Here is a 25,267-nt window from a genome sequence, read left to right as displayed (position 1 = left end):
TGTTATGAATACCTCCAACCATTAGGTTTTCACTGGGGTGCTTTAGCATAAGGTAGTAAGTACAAGGAAGAAAGAAGGAAACATAGACAAAGTACCCCAAGTACCACTTGGCTCCACTCTCAGATTAACAGCATATCTGAGGAAGGATAGGCTACATCGACCATTTTCCAACGAGCACATCCAAACAATGTCTACTTGCTGCATTTGAAGGCCAGTATAGTACATATCAGTATAGTGTGCTATTTTAAAGTACAACTTATGATGGTTGGACTGAGTTCTCTGTAACACTGAGGCTCATTAGAAAAAGCTTGACCTAATAATTTAGGTTCATTATGGTTGATGTAATGACAGAGTGATCTACAAGATGGTACAGTACTTACCAAGACAAAGGGAACGCAGCCAACCCAAAAACGTTATAAACTTCAAAAGAAAAATAACTGTAATTATTTGTTTAATTGATCTTTTTTTTTTTTTAATTTTTTTTAAGATTTTATTTATTTATGTCCTCAGACGCTCCAGAAGAGGGCGCCAGATCTCGTTACGGATGGTTGTGAGCCACCATGTGGTTGCTGGGATTTGAACTCTGGACCTCTGGAAGAGCAGTCCGGTGCTCTTACCCACTGAGCCATCTCACCAGCCCTGTTTAATTGATCTTAATACTTTTTACTACCAAAAGTTGAGTTTACTTCTGAAAATATATGATCTACACACACTATAGCTCAGCTGCCCCCCTCTTCCCATATCTAATTCAAATTTACCTTCTCTCTATCCAATTAGAGGAAATTAAAATTAAAACCTACTAGAACACTACTATGACCCTATGGATAACTGACAATGATCAGGACAATATACAACGTGCATTATTCTTTTAGTCAACATATTTGCTTAGCACTAAGTACTTCATCCTATGAAAGATCGATGCAAGAACTAAAGCTCTCTCTCAAAATCTGTGTATGTACTTCAACTCTCTATGTAATCGTAACAGATGGCTTTGCTGTGAACTTTCACCATTCCTTTAGGAACACGCTAGCTACCATAACACACACAAACACTGAAGTCTATTTGTTGTATCTTTAAAACCCAATTAAATTTCAGGCCAGTTTAAGGTGCTATTTTAAAGCAGCTTTTTAAATAGTTTAGTAGACACGATGTCTTGCATCTATGCCATATTGTTTAATGTGGGTCCTCCAAAAATTAGAGGTTAGGCCAGACATCTTATTAACTTTGTTATTTCACATACCTATCTAACAGCTTTGCATTTCCTCAGGAAGGTTTTCTCCTAAGGGTGAAGAACTAGACACAAAGGTAAGCAAGCACTAGGAAAACAAATCATTAAGAAAGCAAACCTTAGGTGCGCACGGAAGGACCCATCTTTCTAACCTCTGAGATTATCTGAGGGCCCAGTATCCCTCTTTTGGTTTTCCGAGGCATTTAAAAATACACATATTCTGTCCCATTGCCTTCTGTGCATATTGTGCTCAGAATTCTGCTGTTTAGAAATTATGGGTAGCATATTTCTTAGGTACCAGCATTGAGCCAAAAAGGTTATCAGAAACTAGAAAATTTAACAAGGACAATTACTAAGATGTACATTAAAACACTGTCTAAGGTTCCTACATCTTTTCAAAATCCCTTCTCCATACATCTTCCAGCTAATTATTCCTTTTAAGACTCTACTTCCAGCCACTACCTTTCAGAGGATAGAAAAGAGGTCAAAACAGGCAGCTACCCTCCCCAATATAGCATCTTTTTTTTCCGTCTTAGCAGAGATCAGTCTGATTCCTATTTTAAATGTATCCCCCCCCAAAAAAAATAACAACAATAAATAGTAATATTGTCAAACAAGAAAAACCGAAGTCTACTATCTTTTACTTCAGTTAGATAAAAATAGTTTCCTAAAGGAGGAATGGAGAGATGGCTCAGTGGTTAAAAGCATCGGGTACTCTTCCTGAGTTCAATTCCTAGCACCCATATGCTGACTCACAACCATCTATAATGGAATCTGATTCTGTTTTGTGGTGTTCATGAAAACAGAACACTCAAATACATAAAATAAATAGATAAATAAAAAGGGGGGGTCTTTCTTTCCAATAACTTGCCCTCAAACACATACATCAGAGAAGACGAATTGAAAAAGGATAATTTTTGAGCTACAAAGCCAAAGTAGGCCCTTCAGCCTCTTTCATTTCCTGGTACAGAAATGTTCTCTAAAACCCAGCAGGTTTTGGCTATTCCATCTTCCTTCTGTCTCAAGTTTCTTAAGTTCTAGTCTCCCCAGGTGGGGCCTGAGTTTCCAGGAGGGAGTGGGTGGGCAGGCTGACTAATCACAGCACACATATCCTTCCTCTACTGTACCCTTTTGGATGTCACCAATAACACACTACTAGAATCCAATTCCACAGTCAGACAAATTATGCCTTTCAAAATGAGAATCAACGTGATACAGTGTCAAGGCAGGTTAGTGAGAGAAAGAATGAGGTACAATCAGGTCCATATAGCTGAGTCACTGAAACTATGAAAGACAATACTTGAAAACTTCCCAAAGCACAAGTGGTATTACCATCAGCCACTACCCCTTTTCTTCAAGAGACAACTCTTCACCGGCTTCTACAGTCTCAACCTATAGTCAACCAAGCAGTTGCCAACCAAAGGTAAAAATAGCAAATGGCTTTTTTTATTCTGTTTTTTTGAAGGTGTTGAAGCAGCACAGAGGTGGCCTCACTAATCTTCTAAAAACCACAATTGACAACATACTGTACAGCACAGTCAGACCAACTTTACACTGTCTACTTAGCCTAACTGCCTTACCCTCATATCATGCTAGCCTATCCCTCCTAACATGCATCTCCTGGCATCTTAGCACTAGTGACTGTCGACTCTGGTTCCACAAAGCATCTGCATTACTTTAGTAAGGTGTTAGGAAGGACTGGCCACCCTCCTCTCCCAGCACGGCTGCTGGAGCTTTCATTTCCTTAGACCTAACATTCTTTTTGTTGTTTTGTTTTTTTTTTTTTTTTTCGAGACAGGGTTTCTCTGTATAGCCCTGGCTGTCCTGGAACTCACTCTGTAGCCCAGGCCAGCCTCGAACTCAGAAATTCGCCTGCCTCTGCCTCCCAAGTGATGGGATTAAAGGCGTGCGCCACCACGGCTCAGACTTATCATTCTTAACACAAAAGAAAACTTCAAAAGAACAGTATAATAAATATGTATATATTTTTGATTTAGAATGAACCTTTGAATTTTCATGTGGTATATACATACACTCACACATATATGTGCATGCATACTTTCATACAATAGAGGCAAATAATAAGGTACAAATATAGAAATTCTAATAAATTCTTTGGAATTCATCTGTGAATTAAGATACTCTCCTACCAAATCTCAATAGCATTATAGCATTTAAGACTAATAAGCTGGGTAGAGGTGCACGTCTTTAATCCCAGCACTTGGGAGGCAGAGGCAGATGACTCTCTGTGGGTTTGGGAACCAGCTTGGTCTACATAATGAGTTCCAGAAGAGCCAGACCTATATAGTGAGACTCTGTCTCAAAAAACCCAAAAGAATGGTAAATGTGCATATTTAAAAACATTTTATTTTACTATTGTGAATGATGTACATGTGCAGGCGAAGCATGCATATGCCAGAGGGCACAGCAGATATCAGAGAACCACGTGAGAAGGCTGGTTTTTGTTGTTACTGTTTGTTTTTGTCCTTTCGCTTTTATGTGAGTTGGGGGCGGGGGGGGGGGGGCAGAAAAGTCTCACAGGCACACGAAGCAGTGAATAACACTGTCTCAAGCAAAGAGGAAGGCAAGGCCTGACACCGATGTCTGTCCTGTGACCTCCACATTCTGTGCCACAGTGTAGACATACATGCAAAGGTAAGGAGATTTCTTTCCAGTTCTTGCTGTCCTTACACATTTCAGGAAGGGTATCAGTCTGAGTACTGTTTCCTGGAAGCCTGCACAACCAATGTGATACATTAGCCTAGATGTCCTGTGCTAGCTGAGCTCATTTGTGTTTCCAAACATTTTTAACATTTCATGTTTTCCCTCGTCTATTAAATCTTACCTTGACATATAAAACAGACATGACTCAAGCTTTACACTTGTATCCAGAGGCTCACTTCCCTTCACTCAATTTTCAGTGGCTTCCGTATGTTTTCGTGTTGGCTTTCTTCCAGCAAATACATGTTTACATTCTCATTTTCCTTCTCTTACTTCCTCAAAAGGTATCATGCTAAAATATTCTGCACATTCTTTCCCTCTTTGGAAGTCACTTTGTTTAGACTCAAAGAGCATGTATTAAAAATCAGGTCAGAAGACAGTTATGGCAGCACAAACCTGTGATCCTAGCCAAGGCAGGAGGATCATAAATTCCAGGCTAGCCTGAGAAAGACCAAGCTAGCTTACTGTATTCACCTTTCTCTCTATGCCAATGACATCCTAAATGGCACCTTTAAGTTAAATTGGCATGTCCTACTGCAAGCTAGGTGGAGATGCTCTTTTTTAAAGAGGGAGCCTTGTCAACTGCTTACAAACAGGCCTATTTGTACACTTCACACAAATGTCTACAGGAAGAAAATTTAACAAGGAAGCAAACACAAATAGTGGATAGATCTAAAAAGATGCCCACTTGGTTCTCTGGCACCACTGGGTAACCTAACAACAGGAAGATGATATTTAAAATCAAATTTTTCTTCTTTGGTCTGAAGTACAGCTTATGTGAGATTTAAAAATCAATTACATTTTAAATTCATGCATTTGTCTAGTAAGTGAATCACGCTGTGAGTCAGCTCAGCATTTGGGAAGGCTAGACTATGTCTAACTGGAGATGAAGAAATAGTCTGTCAACTAGTGTTTAAGTGGCGGAACTATAAGCAGCTACCAATGTGTGACTGTAAAGTCAATGAGAACTGGTGTTTTGAGCCCTGAGCTAACCAGACAGGACCTACATCATTTTTTTTTTTTTTTTAAAGTGCTGTCCATTAGCTGCTTCCCATAAGCTTATAGGCTCAAGCTGTCAAAATGTAACAAAATAAACCTGACTTCCAGGAGCCCATGTTAACTAGTAACTATGTAGCAACCACAATTATTTCTAAAGGAGCCAATGGGACCTTTCACAATGTATCCTATAGCTGGGTTACATGTTTTCAATTTGAGAAGAGAAAGTAAAACCCCTACTGATCAGCTTCAGCTGATTTTAGTTTTCATACTTCAAGCTTACATAAAAAACTTATTATGAAACTACTATTTTATGTGGCTTGTAAGAAGCAAGAAAGCCGGGAAGGACTGTCAGTTGTGGCTTCTCTGGAGTTGTTTTAAAACAAAAGTTACCTATCACTCCAGGAGTGTAATATGCCACCCATCTACCGTGGGGACCAGCATATGCAAGTTTGGGTTTTCCTGAGCCCTGCCTTCTATTGTTTTCTAGCCAGTGGTGTGTGCAGGAGCACAAAGATCAAGTTTTCTTGCTAATATTGCACAGCAAACCAAAATAAACATTAAATTTTGTTTTGCAAGAGCTATTTTCTCAACATGTAATACTACCATGATATCTGTAATTTAAACAATTTTCAATTTTTAAAAAACTCCTGATACACAAAGAACAATCCTCAAAACATAGGGAGTACTACATTAGAATTTTTATTTAAAGTTGATGAGAAAAGAAGTTTAAAAGCAACATGTACTAGCATATTAAACAATAAAATCATTAATATCAGGCTGGTGAAATGGCTCAGTGGAAAATGGTGAATGCTACCAAGTCTGACAGAGCAAAATTCAATCCTGGGACAAATATGGTAGACTTCTACATGCACACCTATCCACAAACATACAAAGAAATAAAATTTAATAAGCAATAAGATTCTAAACACCCAGATTTCCTTGACTTTTATACTTATATTGTCTGTCTCAAATTAATAGCTTATGGTTTACAAAACAATTTGTTATTTTCAAAAACTAGCATTATCTAAGGACTGCATACAAAAACAGGATGGGGTAGCAGCTGGGGTTATGTGATTTGCTTAAGGCAACTTTGACATTGAAATGTAAAAGAACAAAAACTAAACAAAAATCCCAAACAAGCCACAAGCTTAGTAGCACTTCTCCTTTTGGAACTAGGTAGGGAAAGCGGTCCTCTACTGTTTCAAGGGCCAGTCCACTCAAGATACTTTAATAAATTTCCTCATGCTGTGGTGACCCAATCATAAAATTATTTTCATTGCTACGTCATAACTATAATTTTGCTACTATTATGAATCTTAATGTAAATATCTGGTATGCAGGAAGGTCTTGGGCGACCCCTATAAAAGGGTTGTTGGACCGACAGGTTGAAAACTGAGCCTTTGGGGGAGTACTTTCTAGGGAGCTGCTTTCAGCAACAAAATGTGAAGTTAGCACTGTGCTGAACTTCTCACAAAAGATAATTGAGGAAATGGTTATGTTAACTGGCTTGATCGTATTCATTTCTTGACTGTGTACAAATAACACAGTATAACATTGTACCCTTTGAGTACATTTAATTTTTTTGCCCATTATATCTTTAAAAAGCTGAAAAAATTAATGAAGAAAAATAAAAACTGGAGTATTAGGTTACAGGTTGAATAAAACTGTAAAATAGATTTTAAAAGCTCCAGGAAGTGAGGTTTAAAGTTCCTTTGGTCATTTAAAAATATTTATGCTTATTTTTGTTTTTCAGTGTATGAACAGATGTGGGTCTTGGATCCCTTGGAGCTGGAGTTACTGGCATTTGTGAGCTGCCTGACTTGGGCGGAATGAGACTCCAGTCCTCTGAAAAAGCGGGGAATGAATGCTTGTAACTGCTGAGCCACCACTCCAGCCAGTAAGTAAAGATAACTGGTACATGAGTATAACCCCTCAGTTTTAATGTATCACTAAACAAACCATGAAATATCCTTATGCTAGCAGCAGGCTTCCTGTTTTCCCACAAGAAAGCAATTAGAACTGGAACCAGGTAGAGTATCCTGACTTTTCTGGGGAGAGATGAGGTTCTGTTAATGGGACATGAGTCTCTATACAAAGTTAGCTTGGAACATTCTTATAATACTCCTTATTTGGCAGTCTTTCAGTATGGGCATGGAAAGTTCTCAAAACCTTAAATAATAATTCTCTAAGAACTTCCTTCAAGTAAAGGAACATTTGGGCTGTGGTGATCCTAAGGTCAGCTTAGAATCCAGCCTCAACTGAACCATCCATTTACTGAGTTCTTTTTCAGTACCGCGAAGGAGTTTCACCCTTGGTCCTGCAGCACTCATCCTGAGGGAGGCCTGGCCATTCTTTCACATCAAACACCAGAGCCACATTAACACTGGCTTTAGCTGGTAACATGGCTCATCGGCTTCATCAACTTTCTAAGTTCTGTCTTTTCCTCCCTAGCATGTGTTTCTGATCTATTCTCTAGTTGAATCTGTAACTCTTCAATAATTAACTATACTATACTGTGCTTTTCTTCTGAAGTCAGAATTTTACCAAAATGTTTCTCAAAGTCTTTAAAATACTATTATTTTCAGCCTAAGAGTTTATAATATAAACTAACAAGCTCTCATATTCTGACTTGACCATCCAGAAACTAGAGGTAAGGGTATGTACAATGTGTTAGAATTATACTTAGCATTTCAAAAAGAATTTAGACTCAAGAAATGAAACTGGCTTAGAGAGGCCTGGTGTTCTCCATTTGTTCTATAGATACCCTCCAGTACTCTTACATAAATGGCCTTCCTGTTTTGATAAAGACTGTTTAGGAGATAAAGTCCAAAGAATACAGCTCAGGGCTTTCTTTGACCCTAACATATCCTTAATATGCAATAATCAAGCAATCATTAGCTTAGGTCCAATGACAGGCTTCAGGTTAACAAATTTCCCTTTGATTTACATTGTTTTCTCTCTCTCTCTCTCTCAGAGGTCCTATAACAGGAGTTTCTCAAACTTGACTTAATAGGCTCCATGACTTTTGCTGCAGACTTACTCTGAATATGTGAGAAAAGTAGTCGTAGGTAATTTCTCTGGTCTCTCACATGGGGTGAAAGATTTCTTCCTTGGGAAATAGGTGACTTATATAGATAGTAGCTGCACTCCTACCCCAATATCTAATTTCAAAATAATTTCCAGCACCTTGGTCATTCAAAATGCCAACCCATTCTCCACTAGCTGCCCTACCTTCAGGTCCTCTCCTACTGTGAATTAAGTATGTCTAATTTAGAGCCCTAATAATAAATAGTCTGGAAAAAACTCCCTTTGTGACAAATATCTTTCACACTCCAACCTCACGAAAGGTACTGATTTAACAAGCAATCTAAGGAGGACCTGAAAAAAGCAAACAATTACACTGAGTTTGCCATGCTTTTGACAAAGCACCTCAAAAAATGCAGGAAATAAATGGGATAAATAAGCTTTGCTCCGAATTAAAACAAGGGAAAGGAAGTGGAGAAGCTACTTTTAATACCAACTATACTTGTTAGTACAGACCATGCATGTGATGGATCCATAAAGGGTTAGGAGAACATGAGAGTCTATCTAAACAAGACAGAATGGTTTTTGTTTATTTGTTTTTAAACATGGTTTAGTTCAAATTTAGCAAAAACTGGCAATATGCTCTCATTCCAATCATGCCCAGCTTTCAGCTAATCCCCTCTCTATGGAATCAGAAAAGAATGTGCGTAATTATGAATCCCATATTCCCCAAATAGGAAAGGTTCTAATTCCTGAATGAGAGGGCTAAGATTAGTTTCATCAATCACCTATTCCCAAGTACAGACCAGCAGGCAGGGGACTTCTCAGTACAAGTGTTTTCCATGTGCCCTTTAGAACCTGGAAGCGTCCTTTACCCCATTTACGCTAAGAACCAAGTCTTTGTCAACCTTGATTTACTCCCAGCTGGCAAATAAGAACAGAAACCACCTCCAGAGTAATGCTTCCTCCTGGGAAATACTGGAGAAGGGGTGTAGTGAGGTCAGCCTCTCCAGGATTTGTTTTTCCTTGGACTTAGCCTACAGCTTATTACAGTGAGAACATGATGTCCCCGATCAACTTAGTCTCTTTCTGTTATAACCCTGAAGCAAACAGATTCTACAGCAGCTACAAGGCCGTTACCAAGGCCACTGTATTGATCAGTGTAATTAAAATTCACAATTCATCAAGTGCAGCACAGCAAGCCAGCTGGGTCACTCTCTTCATAACAAGCCAACACTGGGAATCTTCCTGTCTTGCTTGCTAACAAGTCTGGTATTGATGCTGGCACTAAAAACTCAAATACTGAATTAGAAGTTTGAACCACCTGGACACGAACAGGAAACTGAATCTGTTACCAGAGTAACTGCATGTATCTGCCATCTCTATAAAGCACTTATTTCACTCTCCAAAACAGGGAATTTTGAAAGACTCCCTTTCCCCCAAATCTTGTCAAAGTCACACATTTTACGTAAACATCACAAAATTTAGTGCCAACGAGAACAGGAGCTCATGGTTAGGACAGCACTGGCTCATTCCCAGAAGACTGTAACTCTAAAGGTGTGTCTCAAGGACAAGTGCACATCAGACTGTTGGTTGTCAAGTTCAGCTTTTGGTTCCGCTGAATGGACGGACACCCAGCATCACACAGTATGAAAGATGGGAAAATGGCTCAGCATTGCTAACAAGGCTGTTAACACTGTCAGAGCCCTAACATACATTCCAAATCCTGCTGCCCAACTTTTCATTATTCCTCAAACTTGCAACAACCTGGGGACAAAGTTTCTTAAATCTAAGATACCAGTTTCAACGTTGAGCAGAGGGTCCCCAGTGCTTAAAATGTTTGCTTCAATGGTGAGAATTTCAAACTGCATCCCTCATTACAGTAAGGATAGCTCTAAGCTGACTGCTTTATGTCTCCATACTACTAAGCTAATGAGGAGGCCATGTAGTATGTATTCTTTCTCTTCCCTTCCCTTCCATTTCCTGCACTAGAAAGAGCTACTGAACTCTCATTATGTTCTCTCCTGCAGTCCCTAGCTACTGCCTTATCCATCCATAAAAACAGCTCTGGCAGTAAGAAAGGAAAGCAAGTCAGTCACTACGTGACTGGACCTTACTTTCTCCTGGGGACAATCACTTCACAGTAGTGACTCAATAAACATTCATCAACAGTACTGTGTGTCAGACCTTATATGTCTGAAACAGTCCTCGACGTCAATAAGCTCTACCTAGAGAAATCAAATGATAAAATTCATACTTTATCAGCTCAGTATCAAGAATAGTTTAAGAAGTACAGTTTCCTATGGAGAGAAATAGAGCTCAGAAAGTACCCACAGTTGCTCAAAGTCTGGTTTCTGTGTATAAGTTTCTGAGTTATACTCTCAAGGCAATAACAAGCCCCAAAGAGGAGGGTAACAATACCACCAGCCCCAGCTTTATTCCAAACCTCAAAGTCAAAGTGCACGCTAGAAACATTTTCTTTTAAAGCAGAATCTAGCTCTATGAAGAAAAGAGATACTATGCTTAGAAGCCTGTCAACTTACAGCAAGGGTTAGGATCTATGAATGAGTTCCAGGCAGCCCTACCAAACCCTATACAAGTAAATATGTATTTTTGTGCTCTTCTGATTTTTCCTAAGGACAGAAACTATGATTTCATGAAATTCTTCAAAGATTAAGGCTCAAAAGATTAAGAAGCATTATGCACAGTCTCTAATGCAGCAACTACCAAAGGCCATTTCCTCAGACAGGCCAAAGTAAGACCGATTCTAATTCTCTGCCTTCTACACATACTCTGTAGTCACCTTTTCTAGACTTAGAAACACTGATGAGGGTTTACATTTTAAAAATTCAAAATAAACTTCTACATCAAGATAACATTAACAATTTGATTAAATGGCAACAAAGCAGTAAAAGAACTACACAGAACCTAGGCGAACCGTTTAACATGCTACTCAGCAGAATCCTGGGTCCTTCCTCCTCAGATGTCAGAAATTCACAGAAAGGGTAGTATTCTGAGAGGTAGTTAGAGAAACATGTCCATCAAAGGAGTTTTCATCAATAAATTAGAGACTGGGGTTTATTTATGGAAAACCAACAATCTGACACAATGTCAATGTCTGAAGTTCCAAAGACAGTTACTATCTACACCACAAATGTATTGGATTTGTCTTGAGTAACTGCCAACATTAAACAGGGTTCTCCTTCAGTTGTGGTACAATGTACACTTCTCCTTACTACTAAAAGAGCCCTCACATCAAGCTTTCCTGACCATCCTAACTGAAACCACTTATAAGTTGTGAATAAGCTTTATCATGTAAGTTATACCACAGCCAGGCAGTGGTGGCACATGCCTTTGATCCCAGCACTTGGGAGGCAGAGGCAGGTAGATTTCTGAGTTGGAGACCAGCCTGGTCTACAGAGTGAGTTCCAGGACAGCTAGGGCTACACAGAGAAACCCTATCTCAAAAAACCAGGGTGTGGGGTTGGGGGGTTAGGTTATACCACAGCAATCAATGCGGTCCCATGAAAACTGCCTTTATAATTCTAGGTCAGGAAAAAAATGTCTTCCATTATTTCTCATGTCTACTAAGAGACAAGACTATGGTTCTTTTCATGTTCTTCTGGGTGTTAGGATGTTTTATGGAGTTGCTTATGATAATCTGTATCACTAATTATCTTAGCCTTCAAAGTTAACAATACTTTCCCATTATTTCTTAAGTTTTATCTACTCAGTATTTGGCATTTATGACTCTCTACAAGTCACAACAAATGCTCACTGAAAAGAGGGGACACAGGGCCAGCAAGATGCTCAGCAGCAGGTAAAGACATTTGCTGCCAAGCCTGACAACCTGAGTTTGATCGGATTAGACTCATGTAAATTATCCTGACTCCTCCGTGCACACATGTCCTCCCTCCATAAATTAATATATGAAAATATTTTAAGGAGGGAGTAAAATATACTTTAAAAAATTACTCTTGTTATCTTTACTTCCAAATATCTCTAGCATCACCTGTTCCAAACAACAGACATTTACTAGGCAAATGCAGAAACTGAGGCACAAGAGTTATTCACTTAGGGGGATACCAATTAATAGTTGGCTTTTTGACTGCCAAATATTCAAGTCTTAAATCAAACCAACAAGCCCTGTAATATCCATAGTACTAGAGTAGACATTCAATATAAAACTGGCTATCATTTTAGTTAGAGAATAAGATATGCTTTTGCTTGAATGGGCATATAATATACTGTACCTCAAACAAAGCAAACAATAATTTAAAACTGGCAAGACAAGCATACTAGAAGCTGACTTGATAGAGAAGCTTTAAAGTCACCTATGGCCCCAGGAATGCCCTCAATTCCACATGAGCTCAGGAATGGGAATGATTCAAAGATTATTGGTCTACTGGTCTACAGTCGAGCTGGGATCCTTTGGGATGACGGACTACATCATTTTAAAGAGACCTTTTCCTCACACTATTCAGTACCATGCCACCTGCACCCTCACCTTTACCATACTTCATCACATTATCACCACATGGAAGAGGCTCAAGAGTGACCTAAGTCAGAATGTCGAGGAACTGAAATCCTAAGAGGGAATAAAAAACCAAAACCAGAGTACCCAGAATTTACTACATGACCTTGACTAGTCCTTAACTGGTCCATTAACAAAGTAAATGCTTCTTATCATCATCATTAAGGGAAGGTAATTAGTCATCATAATACATCTTAATATAAGTATAATGTATATACCACACAATAAAGCTCAAAGAACAAGATGAATAACATGAGGACACATACATTAGCAAATGGAAATTTACAACAGGGTCTCCCACACGCCTGGCAGAGACTTGCTTATTTTAGTTAATGGAATATGAGTCTCTAAAGTCATTAGCACTTGGCTTCACAATAATACTCATTTGTGATATTCCTTTCAGACAGAGGAAAAGGGATATTTACTGCCGTTGGCATTCAGCATCTCAGGTACTGGTTAGCCAGATTGCCAATTAACAATTGAGTACTACATTCAAGGGACAAAGCTAGGCTCCATAGATACAATGGTACCCAAGAGTCCTGGCCTCCAGGAGTTTACAATGTATAATACAGATTTTGGCTTATCAATATTGACTTGCAAGAATATAGTTACACTGAAAGAAAAAAAAGGAACAATAAAAATGACTATTACTCTCTGGAGTACCTAGACAAAAGAAGGTGGGCTTATGACAAGAGATAAGAGTCAGGGGGTTAGTCTATCGGGGTTTCCAACTCTCCACTTAACTCATCTGAGGTACTGCACGTACACATTTTGCTTGTAAGAACTCTAACTTTGTATTCAAATAGTGCAGATTGCAAAAGGTCACTTCTCCAACAAAGCAGTTGGGGAATGAGAGCACTAAAAATGAGGTCAACTGGATCCCTTAGGATGGAGGGACCTTCTATAAACCCTTTAAAGGTGTTATTGGTGACATTCTCAATTTTGTGAGAAAACAGAGCTAAAGCACACAGCAATGACTTTTTTTTTCTTTTCGAGACCAGTCAATTAGTTTCCTGGAGGAAAATAAATAAAGCCCTCTCAGGCACTGAGAGCAGCTTAACTAGTTCCGGTACAGGAGCTTTGGGGATTAACTGCTCTGCAAACCTTGCTTGGCTGAATCTATATCATCCCCTACAAATATTGTAGGCAGGATTGATTCTGAAAAGACTTTATACAAGAGGGAACTATTTCAGAAAGGTCACCTCCTTGTTCTACTGCTAATTGGGTACCAGGTTAGAGGAAGGTCTGCAAAGGTTCGACAGAAAGCACTGGAGACCCCGACCCTACCACTGAGCAAGCTAGTTAGACTCAGCCCTCCTCAGATCACCTTTTCCAAGAGCCATAGAAGGATGTCCTTTGAGCTCAACCCCCAGCACAATAGGCTGAACTTGTAAGTGCAGTAAAGAATGAGCAATCATTTCTTCCCACCCACCTCTCCAACCCACCCAAGCTCCTTTCTGGAGGGATGTCTAAATGATCTATTCACATGACTGCGATCAACCTGCATCCATGACAGTGTCTACTGTCACCAACCTCTAAATTTTCCTTTCTCACATACTTCCTAGCAGGTGGAAAACTGCACGGCGATTACCATTTTGCCTTTCCATCTCTTGTTGCTTTTAGAACCGTCAGCTGCATAAACCAGTTCATACGGTTCTTTCCTCTTGCCCCTAAGCGATCACGCAGTTGTTGATCAAACGGCCAATTCTCCCCCAAGAAGATGCTTTGAAAAAGCGCTGCCTGATTTCCCCTACTCACCTGAGGGGAAATTTCCTGCACAACCTCATCCCCTGGACAGGTCACAGGGGTCAGCTGAGTCGCTCACCCCCTCCCAATCTCGTCTTCAAGGCCCTCCATCCAGGAAAAGTCAGTCGCGAATTTAAGGCCTGGCCCTGTCGGGCTTCAGTAAGATCCAGGAGGACTCCGGCCGAGGGACAAAGAAAAGCGAGGTCAGAGCGGCCTCTTTGGCTCCAGCTAGGCCCATGGCCGCTCACCGGCCACCCACTACATCGTGTCAATGGTTCTGAGCACCCCAAACCCTAGCCCTAAGTCCCGAACTACCCGAGTCCGGGCCCGGGGCTTGCTCGCGCCCCTTCCGCGAGGGCCCTCGCCGCCACCCAGAGCCCCGCACCTTCTTGGGAGCCTTGGTGACCGTGGCCATGAAGGAGTACTTCTCGGCGTCCTCGATCTCCTTGGCCTGTTTCAGCTCCTCCCCGACACCGGGCAGCGGCATCGCGTCAGGCATCGACATCCCCCGGCCGGCCCGGCCCGCGGCTAACCCGCCGCCCCCGCCTCTTTCCCTCACGGGCGCCCGCCCGTCCGCGCGGCGCCCTCGGCCACGCGCTCGCCCGCCTTCCCGCCAGGCCCCGCGCCGAGCTGCTTGGGCTTCCGAAGGCCTGGGACCCGCGCGCGCGCGCCTCGTCCGCTCCGCGACCCGAGCCTGCCGGACAGCGACGGCGGCCACAGAAGACCCAGAAGCAACAGCACGCAGCTCCGACCTGCCCGCGCAGCCACCTCCGCCACACGCAAGCACGCACGCAAAGTAAGGGTAGAGAGCGGAGACGCCACGTCAAGTACTGGCAGCCCCAAGGAGAATGGGGAAAAGAGGCGGGGAGAAATGGCGCGCTCTGCTGACGTCACCACGCTGGGCCGGGCCGCAGGAGCCGCCCCTCCTTTCCTGCTCCTCGGTGATGAGCGTCCCAGGGTGAGTAGTTGTACCTTGTCTGCCGCCAGGTGGTGCCATCAGTCCTATTGAGCAGAGTGTGGCTCCCTATAAAGATGCCACAAGACTAAGGGTCTTTGGACTACCAATTCCCCAGGAAACCTCAGGATGGGGAGGTGGCAGAGCGTCGGGAATCTGGAAGATGGCGTATCAAGAGCGATGCTTGGGAGCATAAACCAGAGTCCCACCAGACACATTTTACTGGGCACTTCTTGGGAAAATTCAGTGTTAGAGACAGCTTACTCACGGCCCACACCCTGGGCCCTTTGGCCAGAAGTCCATTTTCAGGGGACAGTGTTTGCTTTTTTACTTCACAGGGGGGCAGAACAAGCTGAGAGCAGTCTGGTTTCTACACAACCCTTTATGACCTCCATCACCATCTCCTCCTGGGCCTTATCTGTTTACAAGACCTTCAGGCTGCAGTGCTGATGTGAAGAGGTCATTAAGATAAGGTTGATGGGTGGGTCAGAGGGCAGAGAACAGGGCAGATCAAGAAAAAGTCCCAGCCAAATGGGTTCTCCTGGTCCATGCTCTCTCTAGGCAGTAGGCTCTCCCTGCCAGCTCCACACACAGTGAGTGTAGTGCAGAACGTTCAGTTTGGACTCGCACCGTTTCTGGATTCTACTGTGTACAGCCCCCGTATAAAGGCCCTGGGGTGGTAGAGGTGCATGTGGCATATTTATGTTTTCCAAGAACCCATCCATTTGGGAAGAGAAAGCCTATTCGTAAGCTGGGGTCAACTGCGGTATCTTATCCTTTGAGAGTCGTTCAAATGACATTGGCTCCAATTCCTATGTCCTGTGGAAAGTACAATGTTGTCCCCAGGATTTCTGTGAATTACTGAGGGGACTTAGGTTTTCATGGTCATCTCTGGCTCTAGTTTGCTGCCTCATCTGAAACGTTACTCACTATTCTAGTCTTACAACTGTTTCTTTTAGCTCTTGTAGTCACATCAGCCCCTTTCTCTTTCCAACTCTTACTCCTAAACCACAAAAATGAGGCTATAACATGTAGCAGAACTTTTAATGAAGGTTTGTTGGTCAAAGGGGAGAGGTTACATCACACAGCAAACAGTTTTCAATTACATTTCTGAAATGTTCCAAAAAGAGATTTCAGCCATCTATCTCACCATTGGGATTTCTCAATGACCACAGTCTCCCTCAAAGCTCTCTAGTACACTCCACATCTAGCTGTTTCCTGTGGCTCCTTTTTCATTCCTTCACTTCACCCTTCTCTCTTGGGTGGACTCTGAGAAGCCAGATTCTTCCCCCCCATGCTGAGAATAAGTCTTCCTGAGAGCCTTTCCACTAAATTCCTCTCTAAGCTCATTCTTTTATATCCAGCACCTCATTGGGTTCTGGGTTGTTTGTGAGAGGGTCTCACTATGTAACCCAGGCTGGCTTTGATCTCTTATCCTGCGCCACCATTCCTGACCTTACCAGGTTTTAAAGACTCAACTTTATCAAGAAAAAAAGTGGTCTTAAAAGACACCAGCCTTACCCCAATACTGATTTGTGCTCAAGGTTGGGGAAGGTGTGAAATAGTTATTTCTGGACCCACTGAATTCTTCCTGTGAGAAGCCTGTGGGTGTTTGAAGAGGGCTGTTGAAGTACCTAGAAGGATTGCTATGTCTTAAAATGTTAGTGTTCTCTCATCTGCTCACTGTTGGGAGCAGTCAGACTCCTCTCCTTGGGAATTCTATGGCCACAGAGGGCAGAGAGATGAAACCAGGGTAGTAAGCTCATCCACACAGGGCCAGGCCGGCCCCTCTCTCCTTAGAGCTGGGGCCTGCAACCACAACTGGCCCACTCGGGAGCTTTCAGCTTTTTTATTTTGTCCACACTATTATTGGAGCCCCATAGATTTAATTCAGCCGAGTCTTTAGAAATCAGCTAAGAAATTCTACGTCTCCGGAATTTAAAAAAAAAAAAAATATATATATATATATATATATATATATATATATATATATATATATATGTGTGTGTGTGTGTGTGTGTGTGTGTGTGTGTGTGTCTTGAGACAAATTATTTTTAACAAGCTCTAGTGTATCTATTTTTTAAAAACAATTTTTCTTCAGGTGCTTTGTACTTTCTCTGGGCATTTTAGCTTCGCTGTGAACTTCCTGGAGATTGAAGAGTACATCTCTTATACTCCTTCAGAGTCAGGAGACAAAAAGGATTTTCCACAGGACCAGACCTAGAGGGAATACAACTTTATTGAGTGGCTTAGGTCGAGATGGAGACCAGCAAGTGACTCCACTTACCAGTGTGCCTTCTTGGACAGGAGGCTGGTGGTTTGCTCTTGCAGGAGATGGACAAGGATGCTTAATCTAAAGGTGGAAAGGGCACCCCTGTGATACTAGAGAGGCAATAGGAACCAGTCTAAGGTCATAGCATTGTTGAAAACCAGCCACTGTAGAAGGCCCTGGTAGCTACCATGCCCCCCAGGTAGAGGCTGGAAAACAAAGTGCTTACCCAGCCAGGGAGTGTGACAGCATACCATCCGAGAGAAACACCGTATGCTACCTAGCTCATGCCCAATCCCAAGACAGCCTCACGTGGTCCAACTGGAAACTGCCACTTCTGGATGCCAAGAAATGGCTTGTTTTTGCCTGTTCCCTCACCTGACACTACCTCTACCAGCAAGCAAGCTAATTCCTCTGGACACCACAAAGGCATCCAGACTAGAGACCCATTCCTGGGCCAGTGTTTGTGAAGAGGAGGGATCTAAGGATAATGCTACTTGTTGTATGTGGTGGTAGGAAGTTTTCCAAAGGTCTGGAGATCAGAGAGAATCCTGCCCAAGAAAGGAGTGGTGGAAGGACAAAGGTGAACCAGAAGATCACATGACTAAAAGTGTAATAGTGTTGCAGTGTCTCACATGGGACTGTTATAATTAGTCAAATATACTTAGTCTACCCCAAAACTAATTGTATTCTTTATTTATAAAACAAAGTCATATACAGTGCATGATGATCTGGCCAATGCTAGATACTATACACCAGTAGTCCATGGGAGTATTATGGAGTCACCTATGGGAGCACACACTTGTCATCCAAATAGTCAGGAGGCTGAGACAGGAGGATTGCCAAGACTTCAAGGCCAGTCTGAGCTAAAGTGTGAGTCTGAGGCTAGCCTGGGATATGTAGTGAGACCTTGTCTCAACAAAGACACCACCACCAAAACTTTCCTGGTTAGATTTATGTCAAGTTGATATAAGCTGGAGTTATCTGGGCGTGGAACCTCAACTAAGCAAATGCCTCTATCAGACTGTCTGTCATATGTCTGTGGGAGCTTTTTCTTGACTGATGGTGAGCAAGTAATGGGGAACAAGCCAGGAAGCAGCACTCCATAGCCTGTGCTTAAGTTCCTGCCCCTGGGTTGCTTTATACTGGTTTACATGATCTTCTGCCTTGAGTTGCTTTATAATGGGCTGCGACCAGGACATGTAAGCTGAAATCCTTTCCTCTGAAAATTACCTTTTGGTCATGTTCTTTATTACAATAGAAAGAAAACCAAGACTAAAATCAAAAACAAATATTTTAAAACAAAATATTCCTACAATCCCGTGACAAAGCTATTGTAGTGTTTAGCACTACACATTCCTCAGTTTCGTGGTGGTAATTATATAAGCCTACCTTTTGATATGGTTAAGTTTTTAAAGTATTTACCGTTGTACTACAACCACCTGCAGTATATGCTGTATAGCCAGATGCAATGGGTGTAGTATATACATTGTATACCAGGTTATTTAGCCTATGGATACACAAAGGTATACTGTATGGGGTTCACAGTATCGAACCTGCCCGGTGATACAGTTCTCGGTAACCCTAGGTTTACTAGGGTTAAGTTTCATCACTGCACTGAATGCTTGAGGTATACTAGGAACAGTGCTAGATGTGGCTTGAGAGACTAATAACATGGAGGCACCGGCTTCTAGCTGGGTACAGGTTCTGTAGGTCTCAGCAGATGAACAGAAGGGACTTCACAGACAGAGATGCTACATGTGCTGTCTTGATAGTAAACAGTTGGCTAAGGTTGAGAACAGAATCCAGGAAAGGCAGACAATCAAGACAGCTTGGTATGCCCTGGGAGCTGTCACTATTTTAGTGTGTTTAGGGAATGAAGGTGCAGTAGAACAGAGTAAAGGCTGAAGCTAGAGACAGATGGAATACAGCCTGTTGCATCATGGTGGGTAGTGCTGGCAATCACCAATTTGGAAAACAAAGGAGAAAAAGCAATCCTTCATAGAGAGGCTGATGAGATATGGGATCAGCTTGAAACATGTTGAGTTTAATGTGTTTGTAGAGAGTGCTGTTCCTGGGTCTTAGGGAAGCCTTGTTTGTGCCTCTGTACTCCCATCCAGCCTGGCATCTTACCTAAGAAATATTATACTTGTTCTGTAGGCCTTTTCCCTCTTGTCAACAAGCCTCACTTTACGGGCCTGTGGTGGTTTGAATGTGCATGGCCCATAGAGGGTGGTACTGTTAAGGAGGTATGGCCTTGTTGGAGGCAGTGTGTCAACGTGGTGGTGAGTTTGAAGCCCCACCCACTGCAGAAGAATCAGTCTTTCCATGGATGCAGTAGAACTCTCAGCTCCTCCTACACCATGCCTACCTAGACACTGCCATGCTTCCTGCCTTCATGATGATGGACTGAACCTCTGAACCTGTAAACCAGCCTCAATTAAATGTTGTCCTTATAGGAATTGCCTTGGTCATGGAGTCTCTTTACAGCAGTAAAACCCTAAGACAGCACCCCATAATTGTAGTGATGTGAGCTGTGGGCAGTACTAGAAAGAGGAAAGCCCTCATCCCCTTCTGCCCTGGTTGTTGCATGGCTCTTAGAGGCACCATTGACATGTTTTTTGATGTGCTGGGTCCCCTTGGAGCAGCACTCCAGATCACCTGGGGCAGGGCTATAGAAGAACTCTGCTTCCTGTTTCACATTGTGCTCTCAGAAGAGCCCCTTACCCAGACGCTGGTTCTTTCATTTCAGCAGCTCTAGCAAGAGTTCTTCCTCCTTCACACCTCCCTCTGCTTATTAAGATAATCACATTTGCCTATGTGTTAGGAAATTGTTATTACTAGTTATTATTTGAACATTATAGGGAAAACTTACAAAGAGAAAATCTTTCATCCATACTTCTCAGTTCATTCTGCTTCTTATTAATTTGTAGATGCTCATTGGCACACCTGTGTTTGGTAAGTGCCATTGTGGGTTCTGCTCTGTTCAAATTACAGTATTTCAAAAACATGTTTCCTTGCACAGAGATGCTTTACATTCTTAGCTTTGTTTGTGTTGCTCAGACACTTCATCATTCACCTTAAGAGTTTAACTGTTTTGTTTTGTTTCTGTTATTGGGCATTTGGAGTCATTTCCAACTCACTGCACTTGGATTTCCTATTTGGGAGTGAGGAGTAGGAGTGGGTGTGATTTGCTTTCAAGCAAAACAGACTAAGTTGGGTCACAGCACAGAGAAATGGAACAAAATGTAAATGGCAGAGAGCCTTGTTCCTGCCAATAGTGATAGTTTATCTGAAGGTACTGGATTAAGGACCTCTTTGCCTTAGGGCATCTGAGATTCTGTGCTGAGGACTTGAGAACTTCTGATGGCTGGCTGACTCTGTGTGTGTGTGTGTGTGTGTGTGTGTGTGTGTGTACCAGGGTTGTGGTTGGGTGGAGATGAGGGCTCAGATCTTGACTATGTTCCCAACTTGGCTACCGGGATCTTAGATCTTTCTGGATCTCTTTCCTCATGCAAAACAAAGATATAGCTCTCCATCTAGGGCTTGTGATGACTTAATTCAATCACATAACAAATACAAGGGAGCTTGGAGAAAGTTACAAAAAGTAATATGTTCAAACATAAGTTACTAAGATGTAAATCCCAGAAAAGTAATTGGAGGTTTTAAAGGAGCTGCTGTTGAGAATTTGGAATTCTGTCTGGGCCCTGCCTTCCAGAATTACACTAAGAATAGCCCGAGGCTGGAACTGATCCTCTAGGCTTGGGCAGAGCACTTGTTTGCAAGTGAATTGTGCTTTTCTGATAGGGAAGACAGAAACTGCCTGAGCCATTGTAATTGTCACTTCTCTACTTCAGGTTGGGTCCTGACTGGGCACAGTCGGTCCTGTAGCCCCTGGAAACGTCCTTAAATGATGGATTGGAGCAAAGATCCTGATGAACTTCCTCAGTTTCTGAAGCTGCCACCTTTTAAAGTTAAGGCTGAAAAGGCAACCAAGGTTTGTAAACACTGGTTGTGGAACAGTTCTGATAGTTTGTTATGCTTCTTTGTGTATTTTTTTTCTGTGCCCCCCCCTCTCTCTCTGTGTGTGTGTGTGTGTGTGTGTGTGTGTGTGTGTGTTGAGAAGTTTACCATAATAGCAGAAATTGTGAAACTGCACTTGGACTTTAGCTTCTGCCTGGTAAGTCACTCTAATAATTCTTGACTTAGGACAGAAGATGTGTTGGGGATCCCATAGAAAACAAACCAGCTATAGTCCTCATGGGACTTTGGAGTTAAGATCAGAACTTTGTCAGAAAATCTGAGTCCCCTAATATATTTTCAGAGAGGTCAGATTCTCTTGTCTCTCCTGCCCCATGCTAAGTAAGAACTATTTTTCAGGAGTCTGGGTCATTTTCAAAGGTGGGAAGGGAACAGCAGTCTAACTCTTGAATTCAGGGATGCTTGCCCACCCTTGAAGCGCTTGTGAGTTTTCTAGAAGCTTCTGATTTCCCACCCAGAATATATCCTCTCCCAGGATCATAGTGAGCAGGCTAGCAGGGTGAGAGTGCCGTCTTGCCAGGGTCAGAGGCTGTCTGTGCCTTCCACAGTCCTGAGTCCTTCACCCTCTACCTGTTACCTTTCCTAAAAGGAAAGTAGTCCTGAAAGTAGTCCTGCGGTGGGAATAGAGAATGGTTGGCTAGACTAGCTAGCTACCCTGATGAGGAGATTCCAGAACGTGTATGGTGGGGCTAATGGGAAGGCTTGCTTGACTAGAAAGGCTTAGAGGTTGGATGGAATAGGGTAGGCAGAAGCTGCAATTTTCCACAGCTCAAGTAAACAGGGCCTTTTCTACCTGCAAGGTCGCACCCACCATGTGGCTGGTTTCTTGGGGCCAGAGGAGAGAGTGGTTGTCTGCTGGTAGTGTGGAGTCTGCTGCTGCTGGGTGGGAGTCGGCCTTCCTTACCCTCTCTGGTGTGCAGGGCGGGCCCCATTGCATCACCCTTGGAGTCTCTGCTCCTGGCTTTGCAGCCAGCTGGGCCCCTAGAGGAGGGACTCTCCCTGTTTTTCAACAAACCATTAACCATTTCACCCTCCTAACTCTCATTATGCCAGTCTGGATTTCCAAGGTTAGCCTTCACACCTCTCTACCCTGGTAGGGATAATCCTCTTCATGCCCACAATGACAAAAGGTTCTGCCTGGCGGCTTTGGAGCAGTTGCAGGCTCCATCACACCAATGCAACCCTGGTCTCTTCCCTGGGAGAAGAGTTAACCTCCCTCATCCCCACCCTCATCATTTGTCCCATTCTGCAGTGGTGAGAACAGAGCTCCCGGGCCTCCAGAATGAGCTCATGCCACTTCCACACTCCAGCGTCCCGACAAAGGGTCAACAACGTTCTGGGCTAAGAGCAAGTTAGCTTGCTCAGTCCAGAGACCAGGAGCTTGGACATTGGCCTTTTTCCAAAATTCCTCTAACCATTTTCTGCAGGCCTACTTAGGCCTTTGCCTTATTTGTAGGACCACAGGGAAAGGATGGGTGAAATGAGGTCCCTTGAAGGCCCCAGGATCAACTTATGAAGACACAGTGTCCTCTTGTTCCTGTAGGGCCTAGACAAGGAGGTATGAGTTGGTGGGCAGGCACTGAAGCCTAGGCCACACTCATGTTCAGAAGTCTTATCTCCTAGTCCCAGCATTCCTTTCATTGCCCCACCCACTCCAGGGCCTGAAATAGTCTGGAATTGCATCCAAGCCTAAATCTAGGTCCCAATTTTAGTTCTCCATTTGGCTGATAGTAACTCTCAGAATATTGAGCTGAGTCCTGGAGGGGGTACACAGATAATAAAGCACAACCCCTGCCTTCAGGGAGCTTGCACAACGTATCCAGAGGACTACTCACTGATCGCAGATGCCTGTTGAAGAAGAAAGAAAAATGGATTCCCATGGGAGAAATACAGGTAGCCTTGTGAAATAAGGTAGTTTTGTTGAATCTTAAAGAGTGAGTTGGACTTGAAAATGCAGTGAGGTATATTCATACTGGATGGAAGGAATAGCAACAGTGGAAATGTAGAGGTGCCAAAGTTATGCTTTCTTCAGGAACAGGTCAACAACAACTGATTTGATTGAAACACATAGGAACTGCTTCTATCTTCTGTGGACCTGTGTCTGTCTAGATTTTACATAGGCTGAGTACTATCATGTGGTAAAGATCTTTGGTTGTCAGAACTTTACAGATGGAAAAAATTGAAGGTTAGGAGGGTGAAGAAACATTCTCTGAGCTATAAAGCACATTTGAAAGGGAGCGAGGGCCAGACACAGAATATCCTGCCTTTTCTGCCTTAGCCCAGTTCAGGTTCCTTGGTCCAGGGGCTTAAGCCATATGGTTGACTGACCCAAAAGACCTTGCCACTCCTTAGGGGCCAAGAAGATATCAAGGGTGAACCATCAAGAACCATAGATGAACATCACGTCAGTGTTTATTACAGCATGGCATATAGCAGGGAATAACTTTGTGACAGTTGGCAGGAAAAAAATTATCATATTCTTTATTTTCTTGAAATTTATTTAAATCTGATTCCAAACCCAGTTCATAGTTATTTAGTTGTTATTTAGTTAGCTAGAGATCTAATATTAGTAAGGGGTCTTCTTCGGGACTCATTTGATTTTTCTAAATGTAAACTAAAGCAGAAATCCTAAGCAGGTGAATTAAAGTAGAACTGGACAGCTGGTCCAGGTTGGAGGCACTCAGGCAGTTAATGGCTGCTCCATGGCTACCTATGGGATGCTGGTCATCTCCTGTCTATGGGCATGGCTTGTGGCTCTCCCTGCCCTCTGGGATCATTGGCTGATGTTGGTCCATGAGGGCAATGACAACAGGAATGTCTACCAAAGTTCAGAAGCCCAGTGAGCACTTAGAATGAATGATCATACCTGGACCGACTGCAGGGAGTTAGATTAACTTTACTTGGGGTGATTCAAGGCTTATGTAATTTGAGGGGACTGGAAGTATGAACATCTAGGATGGGCAGAGGTCATGGGATGAAGGTTTAGGGTACCAAAAAGCCTCATTATCATGGGGAAGCATTGCAGAAATCTCAGGTGCTAGCTGAACGGGTTCTTATCAGGAAAAAGGAAGTTGATCCTGTACTCTAAGGCTATGTGACATTCTGCCGGTAGAGATTTTTTAATTCCCCAGACAAGATCAGAGAAGCAGAAACCCTGCTAATGAAGAGAGTCCTCCATATTTCAACAAGCCCCAGAAGACAATCCAGTCAAGGGTAGACTTCAACCTTAATGAGCAGTTTTCCCACACCCACTCATCATGCATCCCCTGCCCAAGTGGCCAACTACTGAAAAGTCTTCCTTTCAGTTCCTCACAGCCATCTGCATACCAGCTTTTGCCAACCTCTGGAAGGGGAAGGGAACCATCTGAGTCTCAGTGTCTGACATCTGTGGTTACTGCCCTCTGCCAGGTGCTGGAAGCCACTGCCCTATGTAAACCAACTTCCTAACTAAAAAGCTACCTCTCAACCTCTTTGACCTACCAGACTTGAAGTCCTAGCCACTCTCCTGGGAGGATGTGGGGGAAATACTTAGCATTCCTTTCTGAAGAGTCCACAGCCAAGAAAACTAGATATAGCTGATTTCTCAATCAGGTTTTTCTACTGCAATAAGTGTGTAATTAATCATCCCTCTTACACTCCCAAAAGCAGAAGAAAAATTCAAGTGACTAAAAATTTGGGACAGCCATACAAAAGGCAACAGTAATTAATGACATGTGTGATAATTTTACTACCTAAAAATGTTTACCTGTT

General features: G+C 42.6%; 1 protein-coding gene and 1 long non-coding RNA gene across 5 annotated transcripts in view; one reads left to right on the top strand and one right to left on the bottom strand.

Annotated features, from left to right (window-relative positions):
- Ahcyl1 (adenosylhomocysteinase like 1) overlaps positions 1-15,031 on the bottom strand; it is a 33,947-nt gene extending 18,916 nt beyond the window's left edge. The window contains 1 exon segment of the mRNA XM_085835580.1: positions 14,638-15,031. Within this exon segment, the coding sequence (XP_085691706.1) occupies positions 14,638-14,757 (120 nt within the window). The 5' untranslated portion in view covers positions 14,758-15,031.
- A 98-nt stretch (positions 15,032-15,129) lies between these two features.
- The window catches only part of LOC110291498 (uncharacterized), a 133,360-nt gene continuing 123,222 nt past the window's right edge, over positions 15,130-25,267 (top strand). For 2 of the 4 annotated variants that reach the window (XR_015046684.1, XR_003836223.2), the window contains exon 1: positions 21,930-23,410. This is a non-coding gene — a long non-coding RNA (uncharacterized LOC110291498). Of the gene's footprint in view, positions 15,211-21,333; positions 21,474-21,929; positions 23,411-25,267 lie in introns of those variants that run through there. The other 2 variants (XR_015046683.1, XR_015046685.1) reach the window with 2 other exon arrangements.

This window comes from Mus caroli, unplaced genomic scaffold, assembly GCF_978045245.1.
Source record: "Mus caroli unplaced genomic scaffold, Mus_caroli_1 scaffold_3, whole genome shotgun sequence".
Taxonomy (NCBI): domain Eukaryota; kingdom Metazoa; phylum Chordata; class Mammalia; order Rodentia; family Muridae; genus Mus; species Mus caroli.
The sequence above is the reverse complement of the archived record's forward strand: the minus strand, read 5'-3'. Positions and strand labels throughout refer to the sequence as shown.